Here is a 20,417-nt window from a genome sequence, read left to right on the forward strand (position 1 = left end):
AAACTACGAAGCTTATTTTTATTTACTGCATTATCAACAGTGTAGTCGGTGTCGTTCTATGCACTTTCGTCTTTCGTGTTTTATGTAAACACGGCCAGGCTTCGGCTCGGTAAATATGCTTATAATTTATGCTACAGGGAAATTATAAAGAAAATTTGAAAATACAACTCAAACGTTCATCAATAAGCGGCTATTTCCAGGAACGCGACTCCCACGTATAACGAAAGCAGACTACTGTATTTTAATCATTTAAAAAATCGCATCCCTATGTGAAAATGTCTCGCGACGCCACTGGTAGTGTCATACATGCAGACAGACACAGAGAGAAAAACAGGTAGACGGACAAAGGGCCACTAAACACTCTATTAAGAATTGCGAATTCTTCTAAAACCAAAAAACATAAACGTTTTGATAGAAACAGCCCCCTAGAAGACCACAGGCGAAATCAGGGAGAACTCGACACATGTCGATATCTCCCCAAAACCCAGCGTCAAAATATATCCGCAATACACCTTCATTCAAAAGATAACAGCACACTCAAAACAAAGGTGATTGTATGAGGGTAATCACTTTGACGCCTTTACTAACCAGTGAAATGTATGTAGAATAATTTGTGTATCTCTAATATTACGCACATCCAGTCAAAATAAAATAAACTGAAGATGATATATTTCATGACCGAAAAGAAAAGTGTAACTCACATTCATTGTGTTTATTGCCTTTAGTGAACGTAAAACATAAGTTGAAATCACGAGATTCACTTACACAGAGATTAAAAACACAGTCAACACAGATCTCATATAGTTCGAATTTTATCACTAGGAATAGTTTTCGCAATGGATACTTTTCTTAAAAGTGTCGAGATCTCCCAAAATGACCGTATGTAGGTTTTCAGGTACCGGTAGTTGTTTCCTTGAAGGTTAGTGGTCTGCCGACTGATCTTGATTGACAGAAATTTAAACCGGCTTGATGTTACAGTTAAGAAGTCAGGTATGATATGTTTTTATTGGCGTAGTTTTCGGTGTTAGTTTAATTTAGCAAATATAGGCCTAACAAGTTTGTTTATTGCAATAGTAATAGCATATACAGTAAATATAAATACCATATTTCAGTATACCATGGCAAAACAAGAGTCATTATTTATTTTTCTTAAAAAGAAAAGCAATAGTGGCCGATGACCGAAATCCTCTGTGAGGCCTGATGTAACTGTTCGAGTAGACTATCTCCCATACTAAATGTTTATTATTGTTGATACTTTATTAAGATTGGCATTATTATTACTATATTATTATTAGTTATTATTATTATCATCATCATCATCATCGTCATCATCACCATCATCATTAGTGAAAAATAAAATGTCACTCACGAAATAAGTTTCTGTGCTGTGAGTTTGTTTCAGTAACTATTTCATTTTTATAAAGCAACGCATATTATGCTCAGCTGAAGAAGCATGTGTTGAAATTCCCTTGGAAAGATTTTTCAGAATATCACACTGCTCTCTCTCTCTCTCTCTCTTTTTTTTTTTTTTTTTTTTGACAGCAACAAGCACGACCAACAGAAAAGTTTATTTCGCATCACATTACCAAAGAACCATTTATGTTGGGCATACCAGGATACATTGAAAGCTCGCGTTTTGAGGTCACCTTTCTGAAAAATTGTCAGTAACAGCTTAACCCCTTCCTACCTATAGATACCATATGGCAATAATTAACTTAATAGCATTTATATACTTGTGTGTTACATATGAAGGTAAATTTTGCTGGATAACTTCTATTTCAATACATTTTCATCAATATAGTTTTGTTTCAAATGTTGCCACTCCCGTAACTTGGTCACTGAATTGGTCCTAATACAGCTATTTGTTTCAACATGGATTGCTTGTAAATTTAATTTGGGTTAGAAAGGGTTAAGTCTGTGTTTATTTAAAATTTACTTTCTTTTAATATTATTTCCTTTCGAAAAAGGATACTCTAACAATGAATTAATTATAATATGAAGACCACTAGGAAAAACTTGATAAGTCACGTATTACTGTTTTTGCAGGAGAGCAAGCTGAGAGTTTCGAGACTCATATTGTGTTGTCTTTAGCTTATCATTCTTCAAATTTCTTTGGACTTCTAAGATTCTTAAACTACACAAATCTACGCTACCTGAGCTATTACATGACATCTAAAACAGAAAATCGATAATTTTGGACTTATCAGGTTTTTCTCCTGTGGTCTTCAATTATCATCATTATTTCTGGCATCTCTTTCGGTTTCTATTTTCCCGAAACACATAAGCACACTGGACCACACTCACTACTGTACTACGAAGTATAATAGTATAACATCCACGCATAAATCATAAACTGAGACATAAGAGGAGAGACGAGTGTGGGTTCGTGCCTGCTAGACAGAGGAAATTTTTACGTTATTTATGGCTTATTTAAGAAAACGAGTCACACTGTTATTTTCACCCCATCCCACCCTTGAGACCGACATTGACAAAAGTCCGGTCTGGGAGAAGTGAAGACTGATGGGTGAGTGAATACCTGCTAAGTCACGAGGTCACGAGAAATGTGCCTCAGTTGTAACTTTCCTAGTGCAACTTCAAAAAACCCGCGGAAAAATACGAAATGCAGAAGTCAGACCCGGTTCCTAAGGCGCCCTCAGGAATCTGGGATTAATATGAGAAGAACAAGCAGAAATTGCCCATTTAGCACAAAAATATATACATGCTAAAGAAAATGGTACAGATTGCGCGCTCAGCAATATGAGGTTAGTATGAGAAGAACAAAGAGAAATCGCCAATTTTTAGCACAAGAAATATATATAAGCTAAACAAAATGGTACAGCATTTTTTTTTTGGTTCCGATGGTGCGCTCAGCAATCTGGGGTTAATATGAGAAGAACAAGGAGAACTCGCCAATTTTTAGCACTTATATTGTAACTTTTATGTCTACTTTTCCACCACGCCCCGACAACAATGTGACTTTTATTCTTAACAATTCACCCTACAACAATGGATATTCCATTCAACACAGCAACGCAATAGTCGTTATTGCACTCCACACGACGACAATGACAATACACGTGTATTATTGAGAAGAACAACAATCTACCCCCAATTTCAATTAAGTTCACAAAGCACTAAGTGCAGAACAAAACTGTCAGTTCTCAGTTCACAATTCGCTTGCCTTGGCTAGTTCTTCTAACTCACCGTTCAAGTTCACTGCACATCGAACCCAGGTTCTCTGGATACGTCGCCGCTGTCCAAGACAAAACTTGAAGGCTGACTGGAAACTAACTCTCTCGCTACTGACTGATTTCCGTCGGCAAATCACGGTGTTATTTATTTACCACCAACGTCTAGAATGTTCTGTGTCGCGAAATTTATGGACTTCCACAACAATGTTTCCAAATGTTTCCCCTGCTCTCTCCGCTCAGCGCCGTCCCGTAGTCCTCTTTCCCCTCGCCCCGTACCGCGCTACAGCGCGTTCCGAAGCTCGAATTTCGTTTCCCCGCGCGTTCCTTCTCGTTGGGTGCGCGCGCACACTCCCGAGGCAACCAGAATGTTCCAGACGAGTGCCACAATATATACATGCTAAACAAAATCATACAGATTTTTTTTTGGTTCCGATGGCGCGCTCAGCAATCTGGGGTTAATATGAGAAGAACAATGAGAAATCGCCAATTTTTAGCATAAAAAATATATACAAGCTAAAGAAAATGGTACAGAAATTTTTCTTTGGTTCCGATGGTGTGCTCAGCAATCTGGGGTTGATATGAGAAGAACACGGAGAAATCGCCAATTTTTAGCACAAAAAATATATACAAGCTAAAGAAAATGGTACAGAATTTTTTTCTGGTTCCGATGATGCGCTCAGCAGTCTGGGGTTAATATGAGAAGAACAAGGAGAATTCACCAATTTTTAGCACAAAAATATATACAAGCTAAACAAAATGGTACAGAAATTTTTTTTTGGTTCCGATAGTGCGCTCAGCAATCGGGTTAATATGAGAAGAACAAGGAGAAATCGCCCATTTTAGCACAAAAAATATATACATGCTAAACAAAATGGTACAGATTTTTTTTAAAGTACCATAGTGACAATCATCTAATACTACAATTTGGTGGTAATATTTTGAACGACTGGAAATACTCAGCGCAGTATATAGACCTATAGAGTACTATGTAAAAGTCATAATTTTTGATGAAGTCTTCCAATATTAAAAAATTCATTATGTCTACAATACATGGCCTAAACATAGAATTTGGCGAAGTATAATAGTCTAATAGATGTGTTTATAAAAATCATAGCTTCTTTGTGGCAAAAATTTAAGTTCTAAGTGTAATTACATGATATTTTATTGTGGTCTTATAGGTACTTTGATTGACACTGTATTATTTGTTAGGAACATACAGTAGATAATTTCTCTATTTATGAATTGTGGTAATTGTGGTAATGTATTTTATGCTCGAACATGCCGAAATGTAGTAATTATACACCTGGTAGCAGTCCTTTAATGCATGTCATTAAGGTACACCTATTCATTAAAGTTCAGGTTGTCAATTATTCTCGGATATGCAATCGAAAGACAACGAGGGAAAGGTCACGGAGGCTGGAAATCCAATACTGTCGCAGAAGGTTATGTTCTGTTACTATAATAATTAGCGTTAATTGTAAATAATATTCAAATAAATTCAATTTGTCATCTCGTTTTTCAATTCTAAATCAATTTCCAGGTTATATCAAAATTAGTTCATGTTATTCTCTAGGTTATATCAAGGTCAATGACATTGTTCCTCGGAAAAAAAAAATCAATACTTTCGCGTCTGTGCACATCTCACAATTTACGAGCTATGCAAAAGGTCACTTCCGCTCTTAAGTCAGATACGAATAAAATGAATACTTATGAATAATTTCAAGTTAGAAATATGGTCGAGCATAAAAAGTCGTATGAACCTTGCCTATAATGGTAATTAAGACGCTCGTATGAAAATTATGAAACTCGCTTGAGCTCGTTTCATAAACAAACATACTCGCGTCTTAATTACTATCATTATAGACTCGTAGCATAATGTACTCGTACTATTAGCTACTTTAGACTTATTATTTATATAATAAACTCCATTATAGCGAAACTTTGAAAAAAAAAAAAAACGTAGTAAATGTCAGGAACGTGTAAATGTATTTAAATGAAACTCATCCTATCTTTCGAAACCAAAAATATTAATTTATTTTAATTTTAATTTTAGAGATATTATTTACGAAAAGGACTGATAGAATTCTGTTTTCATTGCCAACATTTTATCTGTTATCTAAAGGTCTTGTATTAACTATCAGATTATATAACGTTGGTAGAATTGATGATAGCGAGTTAGTATTTCGTCGAGTTTGAGCCGAGAATTCACCATTAGACTATTTGGCATTCTCCTTACAGTTGCGGAAAATCTCGACAAACAAAAAAACTACAAAATCAATCCACGTGATCTTCAAATGCATTCTCGCGGCACGAGTCCCGCTTGCTGTAGTTGGGCTACTCCTATTGCTTTACATAGTAAGGAGATGATAACGGAGCAATGGTGGAATGAAATTGAGAGACGAAACTATAGTACGAGTATCTAGAGAAAATCTGCTACTGTAGGCCTGCAAAAGTTTTTCTCATCATAAATTTGATCAGCTATGCTAGTTGTGAACCTGTAAGCCTAGAGGTTTACATTGTGTGCGTTATTCGCTTCTATTAGTGAAATTTGAGAGGAAAGACTGAACAGTGATTGAGTAGGGAACAGAGAGAGAAAGAATGTGAAAAGTATGGGTTATGTTTTCATTACTGAAGCGTAGCACCTGTCTTCTGGATTAATTATGTATATCTGAAAATAATTAAAATAAGAGTGTGCTTGAATTGCAAATTTCCGGAGCATAAGTATATCCTTAATCCTACTGTATATGACTATGACGTCAGTGCTTATAGGATGAGCTGTAATCCAATCGAACGACTACTATATAAGGATCAAGAATTCCATCCTGTCTCATTCAGAGTTCAAAGACACACAGATCGTCTCTCAGCCCAGCTGCAGTACTTGTAAAGGTAAGCGCTCTGTTTGCTAAATTATGTGACGTCATATTGAAATAGCTATATGCGTTTCTGTTTCATCACTACTACCACCACCATCATTTTTATAATAATAATAATAATAATAATAATAATAATAATAATAATAATAATAATAATAACAATAATAATTATAAGTTATTGTAAAACAATCCACTGAATTTACAGTTTTCCGCAAAAGACATGGCAAATAAAAGTACAATAATAACGGGAATAATAACTCAGGATTTAAATGTATCTATACTAACAATAAATCTGTAGCCGAAATTTTTCTGGTAATTTTAGATTTTCCAAAAATAATTGGTCCTAACATATACAATTAACCACCCTGAAACCGAAAATCGCTTTTTTGACATTTTTGTTTGTATGTCTGTCTGTCTGTCTGTATGTTTGTTACCTTTTCAGGCGATAATGGCTGAACGGATTTCGATGAAAATTGGAATATAAATTAAGTTCGTTGTAACTTAGATTTTAAGCTATATGGCATTCAAAATGCATTACTTAAAAGGGGGGTTATAAGGGGGCCTGAATTAAATAAATCGAAATATCTCGCTTATTATTGATTTTTGTGAAAAATGTTACATAACCAAAGTTTCTTTAAAAATAATTTGCGATAAGTTTTATTCCTTAAAAAATTTTGATAGGACTGATATTTAATGAGATAAATGAGTTTTAAAATTAAAATAACTGCCATCTAAGGCCGTGTAATGAATTAAAAAACAAATGACTTCGTCTACTGTATAAGGGGCCTTGGACAGCAACAATCGAAAGGTATGAAAGATAGCCTACAGATAATGTTTCTGTGTTTGTATGAAGTAATATCAGAAGCTAAATTAACCGATTTGTATAATTAATTATTAATTCACCATTGGAAAGTGTAGTTTCTCTAGATGGACATAATGCTATAATGTTATTACAGTAACTTCTGAGTGAATCGAGGACAGGTAAGATTAAAATAGCTTTTTATGTACAGAAAACTTGATAGGCTATTCTGTACATTCGTTTCCTGTATTTCCTAAAATAATTTTTATGACCAAATGAGTGGTCTCTGGATCAAAATGATCGCATTTTAATTATGAAAATACAATTTAAATTAAGTAACATAATAAACGATTTATCCTTATATCAAACACGAATGTTCCCTGGATCAAATGTCCTATTTTAATTATGTAATTACTTTATATTTATTTCTAACGGGTGCAGAGGAGCGCACGGGTACGGCTAGTATACAATAAATGTTGAAAAAGAGTACTAAATTAATATGAAATCAGAGATCAAAATAACATATGTGTTGCCTCTAAAAATTATTACATAAATGATTTTTATATATGCAAGGACCCCCTGATTGCAATGATAACAATGCTTTTAATTTTTTTATTTGGTAATCCGAGACTTTTTCAAATTTCAACTAAATAGCGTGGTATAGTGTCGCGTGATCCCACCATCAATCCGAACATCTGTATCTCGGTTAACTTGTATTTTGCTTTGTAGTAATCCAACGTAGGCTCATAAATGCTCCTCTTCTCGTTATACACTTACTCAGGCTGACCTTTGTGATGTTCAAATCTAATGTTAGGATCGAGGGTGCATCCTTTAGAACTATTTTCTTTAAAAGAGATTATGTCGACCCTACGACAACTACCATTAATGCCAAGGCCATGGACTTCTACGTAAAAGGAAAAATCAATTTCCTTCAGCTATGAAAGAGCGAACACGATGTTGGCGTGAGTTTCTGAGAAGTTCGCCGTGCGGACAGGACCCTCAGATGTGGGCAAGTGTTTCCTTCTCCTTGCGACAATGCCTATAGAGGTTAGAGTCCAAGGACCTGCCCGGCACGGAGCGAACGGCGGGAACGTTGGCGAACATAATTGCATAATTTACCACGTGATTTAATACATTTTAAAACAAAAATTATGCGTAAAATAAATACCCAAATCCTTAAATGATTCTACTCTAAGTAATTTCACACCATTAATTTCTTACGAATTTTGAGTAATTATCTTGTTTATAGAATGCGTATAAAGTAACATTTATTAGAATTTAACACAAGAAAATTGTCAATTTTTTATATCTATATAGTCTGTTCGAATCATGTTGTACATTATAAGCGTCTTGTAACTCGTCACTCGCCTTTCCGATGCCACAAAACAACTGAAGGCGACGTTGACACTTGTAGATCCTTAGCTTTGTTGCATTGTAATGCTCCCGCGCTATCTATAATAAATAGGCCTACAAAATCTCTAGGTGCCTGATGTCTTTCCATCCGTTGCCTCCGGAGACAGGGGAGAGGGAATGTTGCCAGCTACAACGCCGCTCTCTGGCTCTGAATCTTCCACGTGCTTCACTAGAAACGTCAGAAGTCGAGTCTTTCATTGCTGTAATTAATGATTTATTTTCAGAAATGAAGAGACTATATTCGGAGGTATTTCCATATATTCTATCGCTCGTGGGATTGTTTTGGTGGCTCTTCGGCGTGTCGGTGGCAATGCAATGCACGTCACCTCCTTCTACGCCACTCAAATACACCATTGTCAGTGCGCGTAATGCCACAGGCCACTGGATTTCTACGGTTAGTATGAAATAAATATAATTTTCTTTCACAAACCAAGAAATTCAAATAAAAGTGTACGCAAATATTATCATTTTCGTACCAGCTCTTCTTTCTTTCTCCATCCTATCTACCCCCTTTTCTTTCTTTCTTTCTTTCTTTCTTTCTTTCTTTCTTCTTCGTTTTTTCTATATTTCTTCTCATCTGTCTTCTACTTTCCTTCTTTCCCTGTCTTTTAAAAGAATGAACTTTTCACTTCCTGGGATCAAATGATAATCACATAAATTGTCGTCTCTTTCCTTTTTTGGAAAGTACTCTATTCCATCTTCCTTTTGGTGCGTAAATATTCGTTTTATCGTAAAATGTTAAGGGAATATCCTTTCAACATAATTTTACAATTCACCTGGTAAATTTCTGTGTAGTTACTTGTACTGACATTAATTATTTTCTTATACCATTGTTTTCAATTCTGTTTCTTAATACTGTATAATCCAAATTAAAGACACTGTTATCTCACATGCTTCGATTCATTTCTATATCTATTTAAGTAATTAACGTCAAGTAACGCGAAGTTGAATAAAATATTCTGTAGTCTTGGCTTTATTTCTTTTCTCATGTGTTTCTCCAGACATTTTAATGTCTCTATATTTATTAAAGTGTACTTTTGAAATCACTTTCTAGTTCTTTGTTCACTTGTATACAGAATGAAAGTGAAATAATCTAGCAGATTGAAGGGGACGATAGGATACTTATTACGTTTTGTGGTTAAATGCACAGTTAATTAGAAAATCAAGTTTGAAATTTCAGCAGTCCGGTAACATCGCCGCTGAAAAACCTCTGAAAAACCCCCAACCAGGTAGTTAGCCTAAGCGGGAATCGAACCCTCGCCCGAGCGCAACTCCGGATCAACAGGCAAACACGCTACCGCCTAAGCCACGCCGGTGGCTCCCATTGTTTTTATTACCTGTACTATTTCAAAAAGGCACATGACTCGGTTACGAAGGAAGTTTTATACAATATTTTTAATGAATTTGGTATTCCCTAGAAACTAGTTCGATTAACTAAAATGTGTCTCAGCAGAGTCCGTACAGGCCATCTTCTATCTGATGCTCTTCCAATTCTCTGCGGGCTGAAGCAAGGAGGTGCACTATCATATTCACTTTTTAACTGTGCTTTAGAATATGCCATTAGGAAAGTTCAGGGTAACAGCCAGGGTTTGGAATTGAATGGGTTACACCAGCTGCTTGTCTATGATTATGACGTAAATACGTTAGGAGAAAATGCACGAACGATTATGGAAAACACGGGAATTTTACTTGAAGCAAGTAAAGAGATAGGTTTGGAAGTAAACCCCTAAAAGACAAAGTATATGATTATGTCTCATGACCAGAACATAGTACGAAATGGAAATATAAAAATTGGAAATTTATCCTTTGAAAAGGTGGAAAAATTCAAATATCTTGGAGCAACAGTAACAAATAATATAAATGACACTCGAGAGGAAATTAAACGCAGAATAAATATGGGAAATGCCTTTTATTATTCGGTTGAGAAACTTTTATCATCCAGTCTGCTCTCAAAAAATCTGAAAGTTAGAATTTATAGAAGAGTTATATTACCGGTTGTACTGTGTTGTTGTGAAAATTGGACTCTCACTTTGAGAGAGGAACAAAGGTTAAGGGTATATGAGAATAAGATGCTTAGGAAAAAATCTGGGGCTAAGAGGGATGAAGTTACATGAGAATGGAGAAAGTTACACAAGGCAGAACTGCACGCATTGTACTCTTCATCTGACATAATTGGGAATATTAAATCTAGACGTTTGAGATAGACAAGGCATGCACGTATGAGCGAATCCAGAAACGCATATAGAGTGTAAGTTAAGTGGCCGGTTGAGTGGCCGGAAGGAAAAAGATCTTTGAGGAGACTGAGACGTACATGGGAGGATAATATAAAATGGATTTGAAGGAGACGGCATATGATGGTAGAGACTGGATTAATCTTGCTCAGTATAGGATCTGATAATGGACTAATGTGACGGCGGCAATGAATCTCCGGGTTCCTTAAAAGCCATTTATAAGTAAGTTGTAAGTAAATTTCTTTACCATATCTTCGCACATTTAGAAAAAACTAAGACAATTGCTATAACCCCTCACAGTAGGCCTATGTGATTCATATGGAGAAGGAGGAAAATAAGAGAAAACATGAAATTAATACCATTACTAACGGCTTCTATTGTGAAAATACGAAAAAAAAAAAGAAAAGAAAAGAATAACTAGCCAAAGGGAGGGCTGCAGAACTAGGAGAAAGATGGGTAGAAGCATGGAGAAAGCATTGGTTCCCCTTTCACAGTCCATCGGCGTTGAATGACGTCTCCGTGACTCGTCAGCAACCATGAAGCACTAGGCAAATCCCCTCTACCCTACCATGTCAATGACGCCAAGGGTTAGGAAGGAATGAGTGACGTATTTGGACTTGTGACATCAGTCACAATTGTCGCCCAGTTATGCATGCCTGAGCAAAAGAAATTCTTCAATTTGGTGCCAACTTAAAATAGACTGGACAATTAAGAGAGAATACATAGATTATTTATTCGTTTTGCTATTGAATGATAAGTTATCTTCGCCATTATCATCAATGTCAGAACGATTATCCCATTGCTCTGTGTTGGCTTCTCTATCTTTCCATTGGAATATTCGTATCTCATTAACTTTCACGTCGTTTCTCTTATTCAGTTAGGAGATTTACTGTTTCTAGATATGTCTTTAAAACATCTTAGGAATATTGCATTTATGTTCCCGTTAACGATTTTTGTTGTTTTTTATTATTTACCAGAGTTTAGTTCCTGTAGTAATGAGTATTCTTTCTAGCTTTAACTTTAAATTATTATTATTATTATTATTATTATTATTATTATTATTATTATTATTTTGTTTTTGCGTCGCGTTTGTCTGATTTTGGCTTTTCGAGAAAGGCACCCGGGACAGATCCTTGAACATAGACTTACTTTGGCTCATTGTGCTCCATATAAAAAGATTATTGGCCGATAAGTTGCTTGGTTGAATTTTTAAATACGATACTGACAGGTGGGACATCAAGTTCCATCGTCAAACGAATACCTCATAAGCTACAGACCACGGAGCCGCAAGGCCTTCCTATATCAGTATCGGAAAGCATAGTATACCCGCAACACTTCACCCAGCCAACATTTAAATACTATAGATGACAGATGAAATAAGGAGAGTTGGAGAGTGTTTGTGAAACGACAGAGAGAAACAGGAGTATACCAGCACAAATTCCATCACGACCTAGGCTGGAATCGAAGACCCGCTCTAGAGCCAGTGACGCTTTATGACTGATATTACAATAACTTGTGTTGATCGCTATCTCTTTATTTGTGATATATCTCAAATATAAAAATTGTTGTGTAACCTACAAACACAGGAGACGAGGAAAATAACTTGCCGAGGAAAATGCCTTACAAGAACAAGAATTTTATTATAAACAATATCACATTCCAAGGTTAGGATTCTGTTTGTATGTGAGAATTGTTATCCATAGAGAGTATTTTTCTCGAGAGGACGTTGTGCGTATGTTCGATGTTGCCGGAATACAGCATTTGGTAATTTATTTGTTACTAATAATTTTAGATGAAACTGGAGCATGAGGGAAGCGAGAATGTCGCTGGTCCTTATGAAGTGGATGTGGAGCATTCCACAGTGGACTGCGGCGGGTCTGAATTGGTACACATAGAGACTACAGTAAGATGTAAGTGTGAAAATACAGAATACTAATTTTTCCACGCTTTTGCAACTGTATAAACTACATCCATATAGTTGAAGTGTAAATTTTAACGAAACTGTCAAGTCTATTTCGCTTCAGGGAAGACGTAGCCCAAAATAGGAGCACACAGTATATGTAATTAATCACTAAATAAATAATATGTTCAGATCCGTATTAATAATATTATCTAACTTTTATTAGAGTTACAGGGTTCTTGCACTGAACCACAGAATTGGAATATCATGATTAAATTGTTTTCATGAAGTAACTTGATTTCTTTTGTAGCTCCACCGACACGACCACAACCTGGTGAAGGATATGAACTGCTGCCTGGTTTAGGACTCTACAAATTTCATAAAGACTTGGATACATGGTACAACGCCGAGCAGACGTGTGTCAAAGAGGGAGCACACCTTCTTGTTCTGAATTCAGACAACGAGTTTGCTGTTCTTAAAAAGAAATGGAACGACAGTGGCGTTGGTGGGACTTATCTCCATGTTGGAATTAATGACTTTGACAAGGAAGGCACTTTCGTCACAATAACTGGTAAATATATATTTAATTACAATTAGTGGCGGCTCGTGCGTTATTAAATTGGGCGTTCACAATGGTATATGAATATTAAATAAGACTATTGTTTAAATGTTGTCCTTTCCTTACGTACCATTATTTGTCAATAATTTATGACAAATAGTTTCAAAATACTAGAAATGAAAGTCATTTTGAAAAAGTCTGACACTAAATTTAAGTAATCAATATGAAGACTACTTACAAATGGCTTTAAAGAAACCCGGAGGTTCATTGCCGCCCTCACATAAGCTCGCCATCGGTCTCTATCAATATGAAAACTACTACATGAAAAAATAAAATTATTGCAGTAGCAATGAGAAAAAGCTTGTAATTCTCTGAAGATGTATCTTGTAAGTTGTTTTCTATGAGTTAGGCTACTGCAAATGACCGATTGCTCCACTCATATCCTATAATCTGATGGTAGCACTGGTAAGATGGTCCCCAGCCACCGGCTTAGTTCAGTCGGCAAAGGCACCTGCCTTCTGATCAGGAGCTGAGATCGCGCATGGGTTCGATTCTCTCTTGGGCGAATAACTGATTGGGATTTTTTCCGAGGATTTTTCCCAAACGTAAGGCGAATGTTAGGTAATCTATAGCGAATTCTCGGACTAATCTCGCCAAATACCACCTCTCTAGCACAAATTTCATCGACACTAAATAACTCAGTAGTTGATACAACGTCGTTAAATAACCAGCTAAAAAACGTTGGTCCCTTAAAGAAGCCTCTAACTCTACCGAGAATTGAGGAGGACTTCAAAAACACTTATACTGCTCGAATCTGCACTTTCATCATGTCCACAAAGTGGTATTCGAATGCCCCGCAAAAATTAATGCAGTCGACAATTTTAGAAAGCATATAACTGTTTTCCGAGATTTCTTCACTATATATCTTTATGTTCAGGCCATAAGCACTATTAAGCTGATGATGAATATCCACTTTCCCTAAAATATTGAACTCACTTTCATGTTGATTTATTTTATGAGAAGTGCGCCAAATCATCGACACCAAACTACCCAATTCGATTTGCCACCTTCTTTCTCAAATAACAATCACGGAAAATGTTACAAATGATTGGTCGCCTCACAGCCGCAAATCCATGCATTTATTTCATGAACATGACACTCAAATTCTGTTTTAAAATGTCTGTTTTTGGATTTTATTACCTGAAAAATATTGAGCTGAGATGTTGGTCTACCGCTTTATTTTAATTCTAACTTCTTATCAAACGATAAGTTGGAAAACAACAGTCTTTTAGCCCGCTAACTTTGCTAGCCATCCTCACAGGTGCCTGTGCACGAATGGCATGTGCACACACGGTAGCATATAAGGAAGCTACCCCCACATCTCGCTTGTAAAAGTCGGCCAATCTTTCTCCGTGGCTAACGGTCTTTCTCCCACGTGCTCCTAAGCAGACGACAAATGCAATCTTTGTGCACAGTGTAAGAATGTTTATCCTTTCTCTTCAAATAATTCTACGACGTTCTTTTTCTAATGCATTAAATGCTTTTACTCTAAATTAACATATATATATATATATATATATATATAATTCCATAATTACACAAGATAACTTACGAAAAAATAAAACGGTTTCTAAGCCATTTTGAGTAATACAGTTCATATAAATGAAGGTCCAATTCCGAACGGTAAAGTACCTATATCCTCTTACTTGGTACAAACAAGTAAACACGTGAGTACCAATATAATAATAATAATAATAATAATAATAATAATAATAATAATAATAATAAAAATCCGTGGCTCAACTATAATAGTCAAGGATTACCAATCAACTGTTAGTCTCACGCCTTCTTTCTCTTAGAGGCAGACGATCTTCCAACCAATATGGTAAGCTAATAATGTATGATCCGCATATTGATTGATTCCCCCAACCGTTGAAGCTGGTTAAATAGACATTTTTAGTCTACATATTGTATAGCTCCCCAGTCTTGATCGCGATGATTGATGGGTAGTCGGTCCTCTCATACATTACCCAAATTTTCATGTGAATATTTCTTCCTGATGTCAACATTAAATTTACGAATGTCACCTGTTGGACTTGGAAAATTCGCATATAGAGCGCACAATGGAACATTGTAAGCCTAAGATCTAGGATCCGTTCAGGGATTGGCCATGGAAAAACTAAGAGAACGCATTTCTGAAATTTCAGAACGTACGGAAGAGTAGTTAGTAGAAACCTGCTCGAGCAACGCGCGCGATTCATACCCGAGCGTAGAAGTCTATTGGAAAAAGAAAAAAGTGAAAATCTACTGAATCATGCAGTTCGACTTTAAGACCCTGAGCCTAGACCTATCTGTAAATATAAACCAGGAATGTAAATGAGGAGAAATCGTGTGTGACATATTACGCCCCTCCACCGCACGGATGTGACGCTGAGAGAGGGGTTATTGATGTCAATGCCACGCGATTCTCCCTCAATTTCATCTAAATCGATAGGAGGGAGTAATGAGGGGAAATCACTCTGCGAGTCACATTTTTACATCTCTGATATAAACTATACAAGTTTTACTGTAAATCTAAACATGGTTTATGTTAAAGGAAGAGTAACTATTTTTTGAGAACATAATTCCGTAACGTTCGAAATATAACTGTATTCTTATGATATTTTTTCTTTACTCGCAACGGCTTTTCTTCGTGAGTCATTCTGTATGTATTTTATAAGTAGAGATTTATATTGTTATGGGAAATAGTGAGCTACTATTTATTCTTTCTTGCTAATTGGTACTTAAGTTCATTATTTTCAAGATTATTTAATATAACTATCGTTTTACTATTTTGAAACCTATGATTGAATGCTCACAGTGATCTCATCCTGTAGAGGTTTAATTGGGCCACTATGTGGAGCTCTGAGTCATCATCCCTTAATATTTATCTCCCTATGGTCTGAAATATATTTTTGGGCAATTGTACTTTTTCAAAATGTTTTCTTAATTATTTATATATACTTTTTTTGTCCAAATATTTTAAAATTCAAACAAGGTGATTACAAGATAACTTAAGTTCATATATTTCGAGATATGATATCCAGGTGACCACTAGAACTATAGTTTACAAACTCTGATTCAGCTTTCTTCGGAAGTCAAATTTGTAAATTTGAAAGATAACCTGTTCCAGAATGCGAATGAAATTTGTCGATATATTCTCACTCGTCAAATTGTTCTTTCACCGACTATTAAAATCACCAAACATATCCCATGGGGTTTGATAAACTAAATTGTTCACCACACGAATCGAGTAGAGGTCAAGAAGATTTCTTAGTCTTAAGTACAAAGAAGCTAGAAACGTTCAGTAATTTTATTACTTTAACATGAACAGATAATTATGTCTAACATTTTGTTTTGTATTAAAAAATAATATTTATAATAAGATTGATATTTCTTCTTTTATTTTCATGATCATGAATATTTTCAGACGGATACATATTTCATTTATTAATAACTCTGATTAATTTTTATCTCTTCCAGGAGAGTCACTCAACACAACAGGTTATATGAAGTGGGTTTCAGGTGAACCCAACTCGGGAAATACTGCCAACTGTGGAGCCTTGAATCGGGATGGTTACTACGTCGATTCCTATTGCTCAAATAGAATGAGTTTCTTCTGCAAGAAATAGTTAAGAGTTATGACATTCCTTTCATACTTACTTGTAACTAATTTTAGGATAATATCAGAGTAGATTATAAACTCCAATATTTACTCCAATAAAGTACGTAAAATGTGGTTGTAAGACTATTTCTTTGTTATATTTTTAATTTAATTCTGTAAATAGTTATCAAATTAAGTTTAACGGCACAAAATAACAGATGATATCACAGTTTCTATAAACATATAGCCAGGCACACAATGACAGTATTTACTCATGTATTCATGGCTCATCGTGTGTAGTAAGACTAACCCCACTCGAAATTTATGTTTTTTTTCTGAAAAATAATCGAAGATATTTTTAATTTAACATTTAAACATGTGGTTTTACAAATTACCGATTCAATTAGACCAGGTTATTTTAACGCCACTGTTTACATAAGCTTGTGTATCTGCCATATTTAGTAGTAGGATTTTTATCTTGCACTAGTAGCAGTATTCGAATTTTTGTTCCTTTACTAATACTGTAGAAGAATAACGTCATTAGGTGTGTTCATAAATTTAATAATTCTTCATATGAAGAAATCACGTTCAGACTGTGTTCACTCTAAACGTATATATACGTATTTAGTTTGAAAATAATAAAATTATGTTTTTACTTGAAATGGTAATTTTTTATCCTATATAGAAGAGACCTGAAGGCTTATACCGCAGTCTGAGGCCTAATATGTTTATCACTCCTGTTTTATGAGTGATATTTGTCGCCGAACGGTCGCGCTCTTATATAAAATATGTGAACATAACCCGGACTATGATAATGATGATAATGTCATGTGAAAAACTGATGGCGAAATGAGTCCGAGATCCAACACCAAAAGTTACTCAGCAATTCAACTTCAAGTGGTTAAGGGAAAACCTCGGTAACTTGTTCCAATCAAGGTTCGGATCCGCTTATTTCAGTCAGACGTGCTGACTGTTACTTCACAGCCGTGAACGAGATGGTAAACATAATAATCCGCTATTGTCTCTAAAATGTAAATTTACATGGTAAGGAGATAAGGTATTTTCGTATTGGTCTTTGGCTACATGCAGAAGGAAAGACATAGACCTGTAATTTTACTCTACTATTTTCTAGGTATAAATAGAAAATATTCGGATGTTTCAAGAAATTATTCCAAGAATTTCGTGTAAATGAACATTTTGTATTTCTCTTATAAAAAAAAGTGATTTTGTACATGTCGTCCGGCTGGACGAAATCTCGAGGCAAGTTTTTCTCCAATGAGAATTTGAACTAGCACTCATTCCGCAACCTAAGTCCAACGGAATTTTGTTATATTGTGTCAATGCGATATTGTGTGTCATAACTAGAGATGAGATATTTATGCCCTAAAAACCAGCAAAATATGCATCAAAATATTTCCAAAGAAGTGTAGAAATATGCAATAAATATTCCCTCACATAAATCATAATATTCCATTAAATGTTCATATTAATGTATTGTCTGCTTTTTATAGTCTTTTATGTTAAAACAACACAATTGCAGTAATCTCAACTTTACGAGCCACTTTTGTAAAAACACTGCGTGGCAATGATTTTTCCCAAATTGCTTGCTGAAAGATTATAGCATTTATCTGTGACAACAGTTTTAAGTGTAGAAAAACTGCGTTCTATGTCACAAGATGTTATTGGACAGAATTTAAAAAAATTAACGATCTTACCCAAAACTACAGTTTCTACATGCTCTCCGTCCAAAATTGCAGAAACTTTTTGCAGTTCAATGAGGCCTTTATTATTTTGGAAAACTTTTTCAAATTTATTTCTGACTAGCCGTACCCGTGCGCTCCGCTGCACCCGTTAGAAATAAATATAAAGTAATTACATATTAATTAAAATAGGACATTTGATCCAGGGAACATTCGTGTTTGATAGAAGGATAAATCGTTTAATAATGTTTCTTAATTTAAATTATATTTAAATAATTAAAATGCGATCATTTTGGTCCAGAGACCACTCATTTGGTGCAATGACAATTCCTTTAACATGTTTCTTAATTTTTGTTACATGCAACCATAGTTTAATGAACATTGACATCATTTAGATTTAATGTGTATACTTTATTTTACTTGCTATATGTTTCCATTGAATTATGGTAATAACTTAATTTTAACCCTTGTTTTCTACGTATTCAGTAAATGGCGCTTGGCGCACTATGGTTCTGAACCCTTCAAATAACTTAAATAACTTATATTATATTATATTATATTATATTATATAAAAATTGTGTTGATAACGGATGTAACTTACATAAACATTATTTTAAGAAATACAGGAAACGAATATACAGAATAGCCTATCAAGTTTTCTGTGCATAAGAAGCTATTTTAATCTTACCTGTCCTCAATTCACTCAGAAGTTACTGTAATAACATTATAGCATTATATCCATCTAGAGAAACTATACTTTCAAATGGTGAAATAATAATTAATTATACAAATCGGTTAATTTAACTTCCGATATTACTTCATACAAACACAGAAACATTGTCTGTAGGCTATTTTTCATAGCTTTCGATTGTTGTTGTCCAAGGCCCCTTATAGACGAAGTAATTTGTTTTTTATTTCATTACACCGCCTTAGATGGCAGTTATTTTAATTTTAAGACTCATTTACCTCATTAAATATCAGTCCTATCAACATTTTTCAAAGAATAAAACGTATCGGAAATATTTTTTTAAGAAACTTTTGTTATGTAACATTTTTCACAAAAATCGATAATAAGCGAGATATTTCGATTTATTTAATTCAGGCCCCCTTATAACCCCCTTTTAAATATCGTATTTTGAATGTCATATAGCCTTAAATCTAAGTTACAACGAACTTAATTCATATTCTAATTTTCATCGAAATCCGTTCAGCCATTATCGCGTGAAAAGGTAACAAACATCCAGAGAGACAGACAGATATACAAACAAAAATGTAAAAAAAGCGATTTTCGGTTTCAGGGTGGTTAATTATATATGTTAGGACCAATTATTTTTGAAAAATCGAAAATTACCAGAAAATTTTCGGCTACAGATTTATTATTAGTACAGATTTGCTGTCCCATCTACACGAATGCAGCAATACGGCAACTTCACTTGAAGTGTGTTGTGTGGTTGTTGTGAGCGCCGTGGAGGATAAGTAGAAAATATGCAAATATATGTTTTTACCTCTAAAATATCCGCAAAACTCCAAAATATGCATTTTTATCCGCTACGAAATTCTGCCATAAAGTGTTCCACATATGAAACTTCTAAATAGTTAATCTTGCATTTTTAAGTAAAGCCAAACAAAATATGTTTTATGCAAAAATCTCATCTGTGGTCATAACATTATGAGATCCAATATAGACTATGCTGTCATATCGTAGATATAAAATGAAAAAAAAAAAAAAACGTGTATAGTTTTCAAGTAAAACGTCGATATTAACAATGGTACAGAACTACCAATGCATATCTCTGCGTCCAAGTTTTCATTTACATTTTATCCTTACTATGACGCCTGCTGGATTTAAGTGCTCCATTATTATGGGGCTAAATGTAAAAATTAATGAAAAAATATTTTGACTTCTGATTTAAAGTTTATTTTATCTATAAGATGATATTTTTGGAAACGATGACAGGATAAATTGATATTATTCCTGTATGACATTAAAATAATAAACGAAAATGTAGCATTCTGCTCCCGAGATATTTTTTGACTACACAGTTTATAGACAGAGGTAATTTTCTTTCGCATTCCAGAAGTTTGGTTAGATGTCTGGATCAGTTTAA

General features: G+C 34.8%; 1 protein-coding gene across 1 annotated transcript; it reads left to right on the forward strand.

Moving 5' to 3' along the window:
* The first annotated feature begins 1,537 nt into the window (after nucleotides 1-1,537).
* LOC138694677 (hemolymph lipopolysaccharide-binding protein-like) lies at nucleotides 1,538-18,790 on the forward strand. Its single transcript, XM_069818654.1, has 5 exons — nucleotides 1,538-6,077; nucleotides 8,501-8,670; nucleotides 12,300-12,417; nucleotides 12,718-12,978; nucleotides 16,489-18,790. Exons 2-5 carry the CDS (start codon nucleotides 8,503-8,505, stop codon nucleotides 16,635-16,637), a joined length of 696 nt encoding a protein of 231 aa, XP_069674755.1. The 5' UTR covers nucleotides 1,538-6,077; nucleotides 8,501-8,502; the 3' UTR covers nucleotides 16,638-18,790.
* Nucleotides 18,791-20,417: the final 1,627 nt, after the last annotated feature.

The sequence above is a fragment of the Periplaneta americana genome, chromosome 2 (genome assembly GCF_040183065.1).
Source record: "Periplaneta americana isolate PAMFEO1 chromosome 2, P.americana_PAMFEO1_priV1, whole genome shotgun sequence".
Lineage (NCBI taxonomy): Eukaryota > Metazoa > Arthropoda > Insecta > Blattodea > Blattidae > Periplaneta > Periplaneta americana.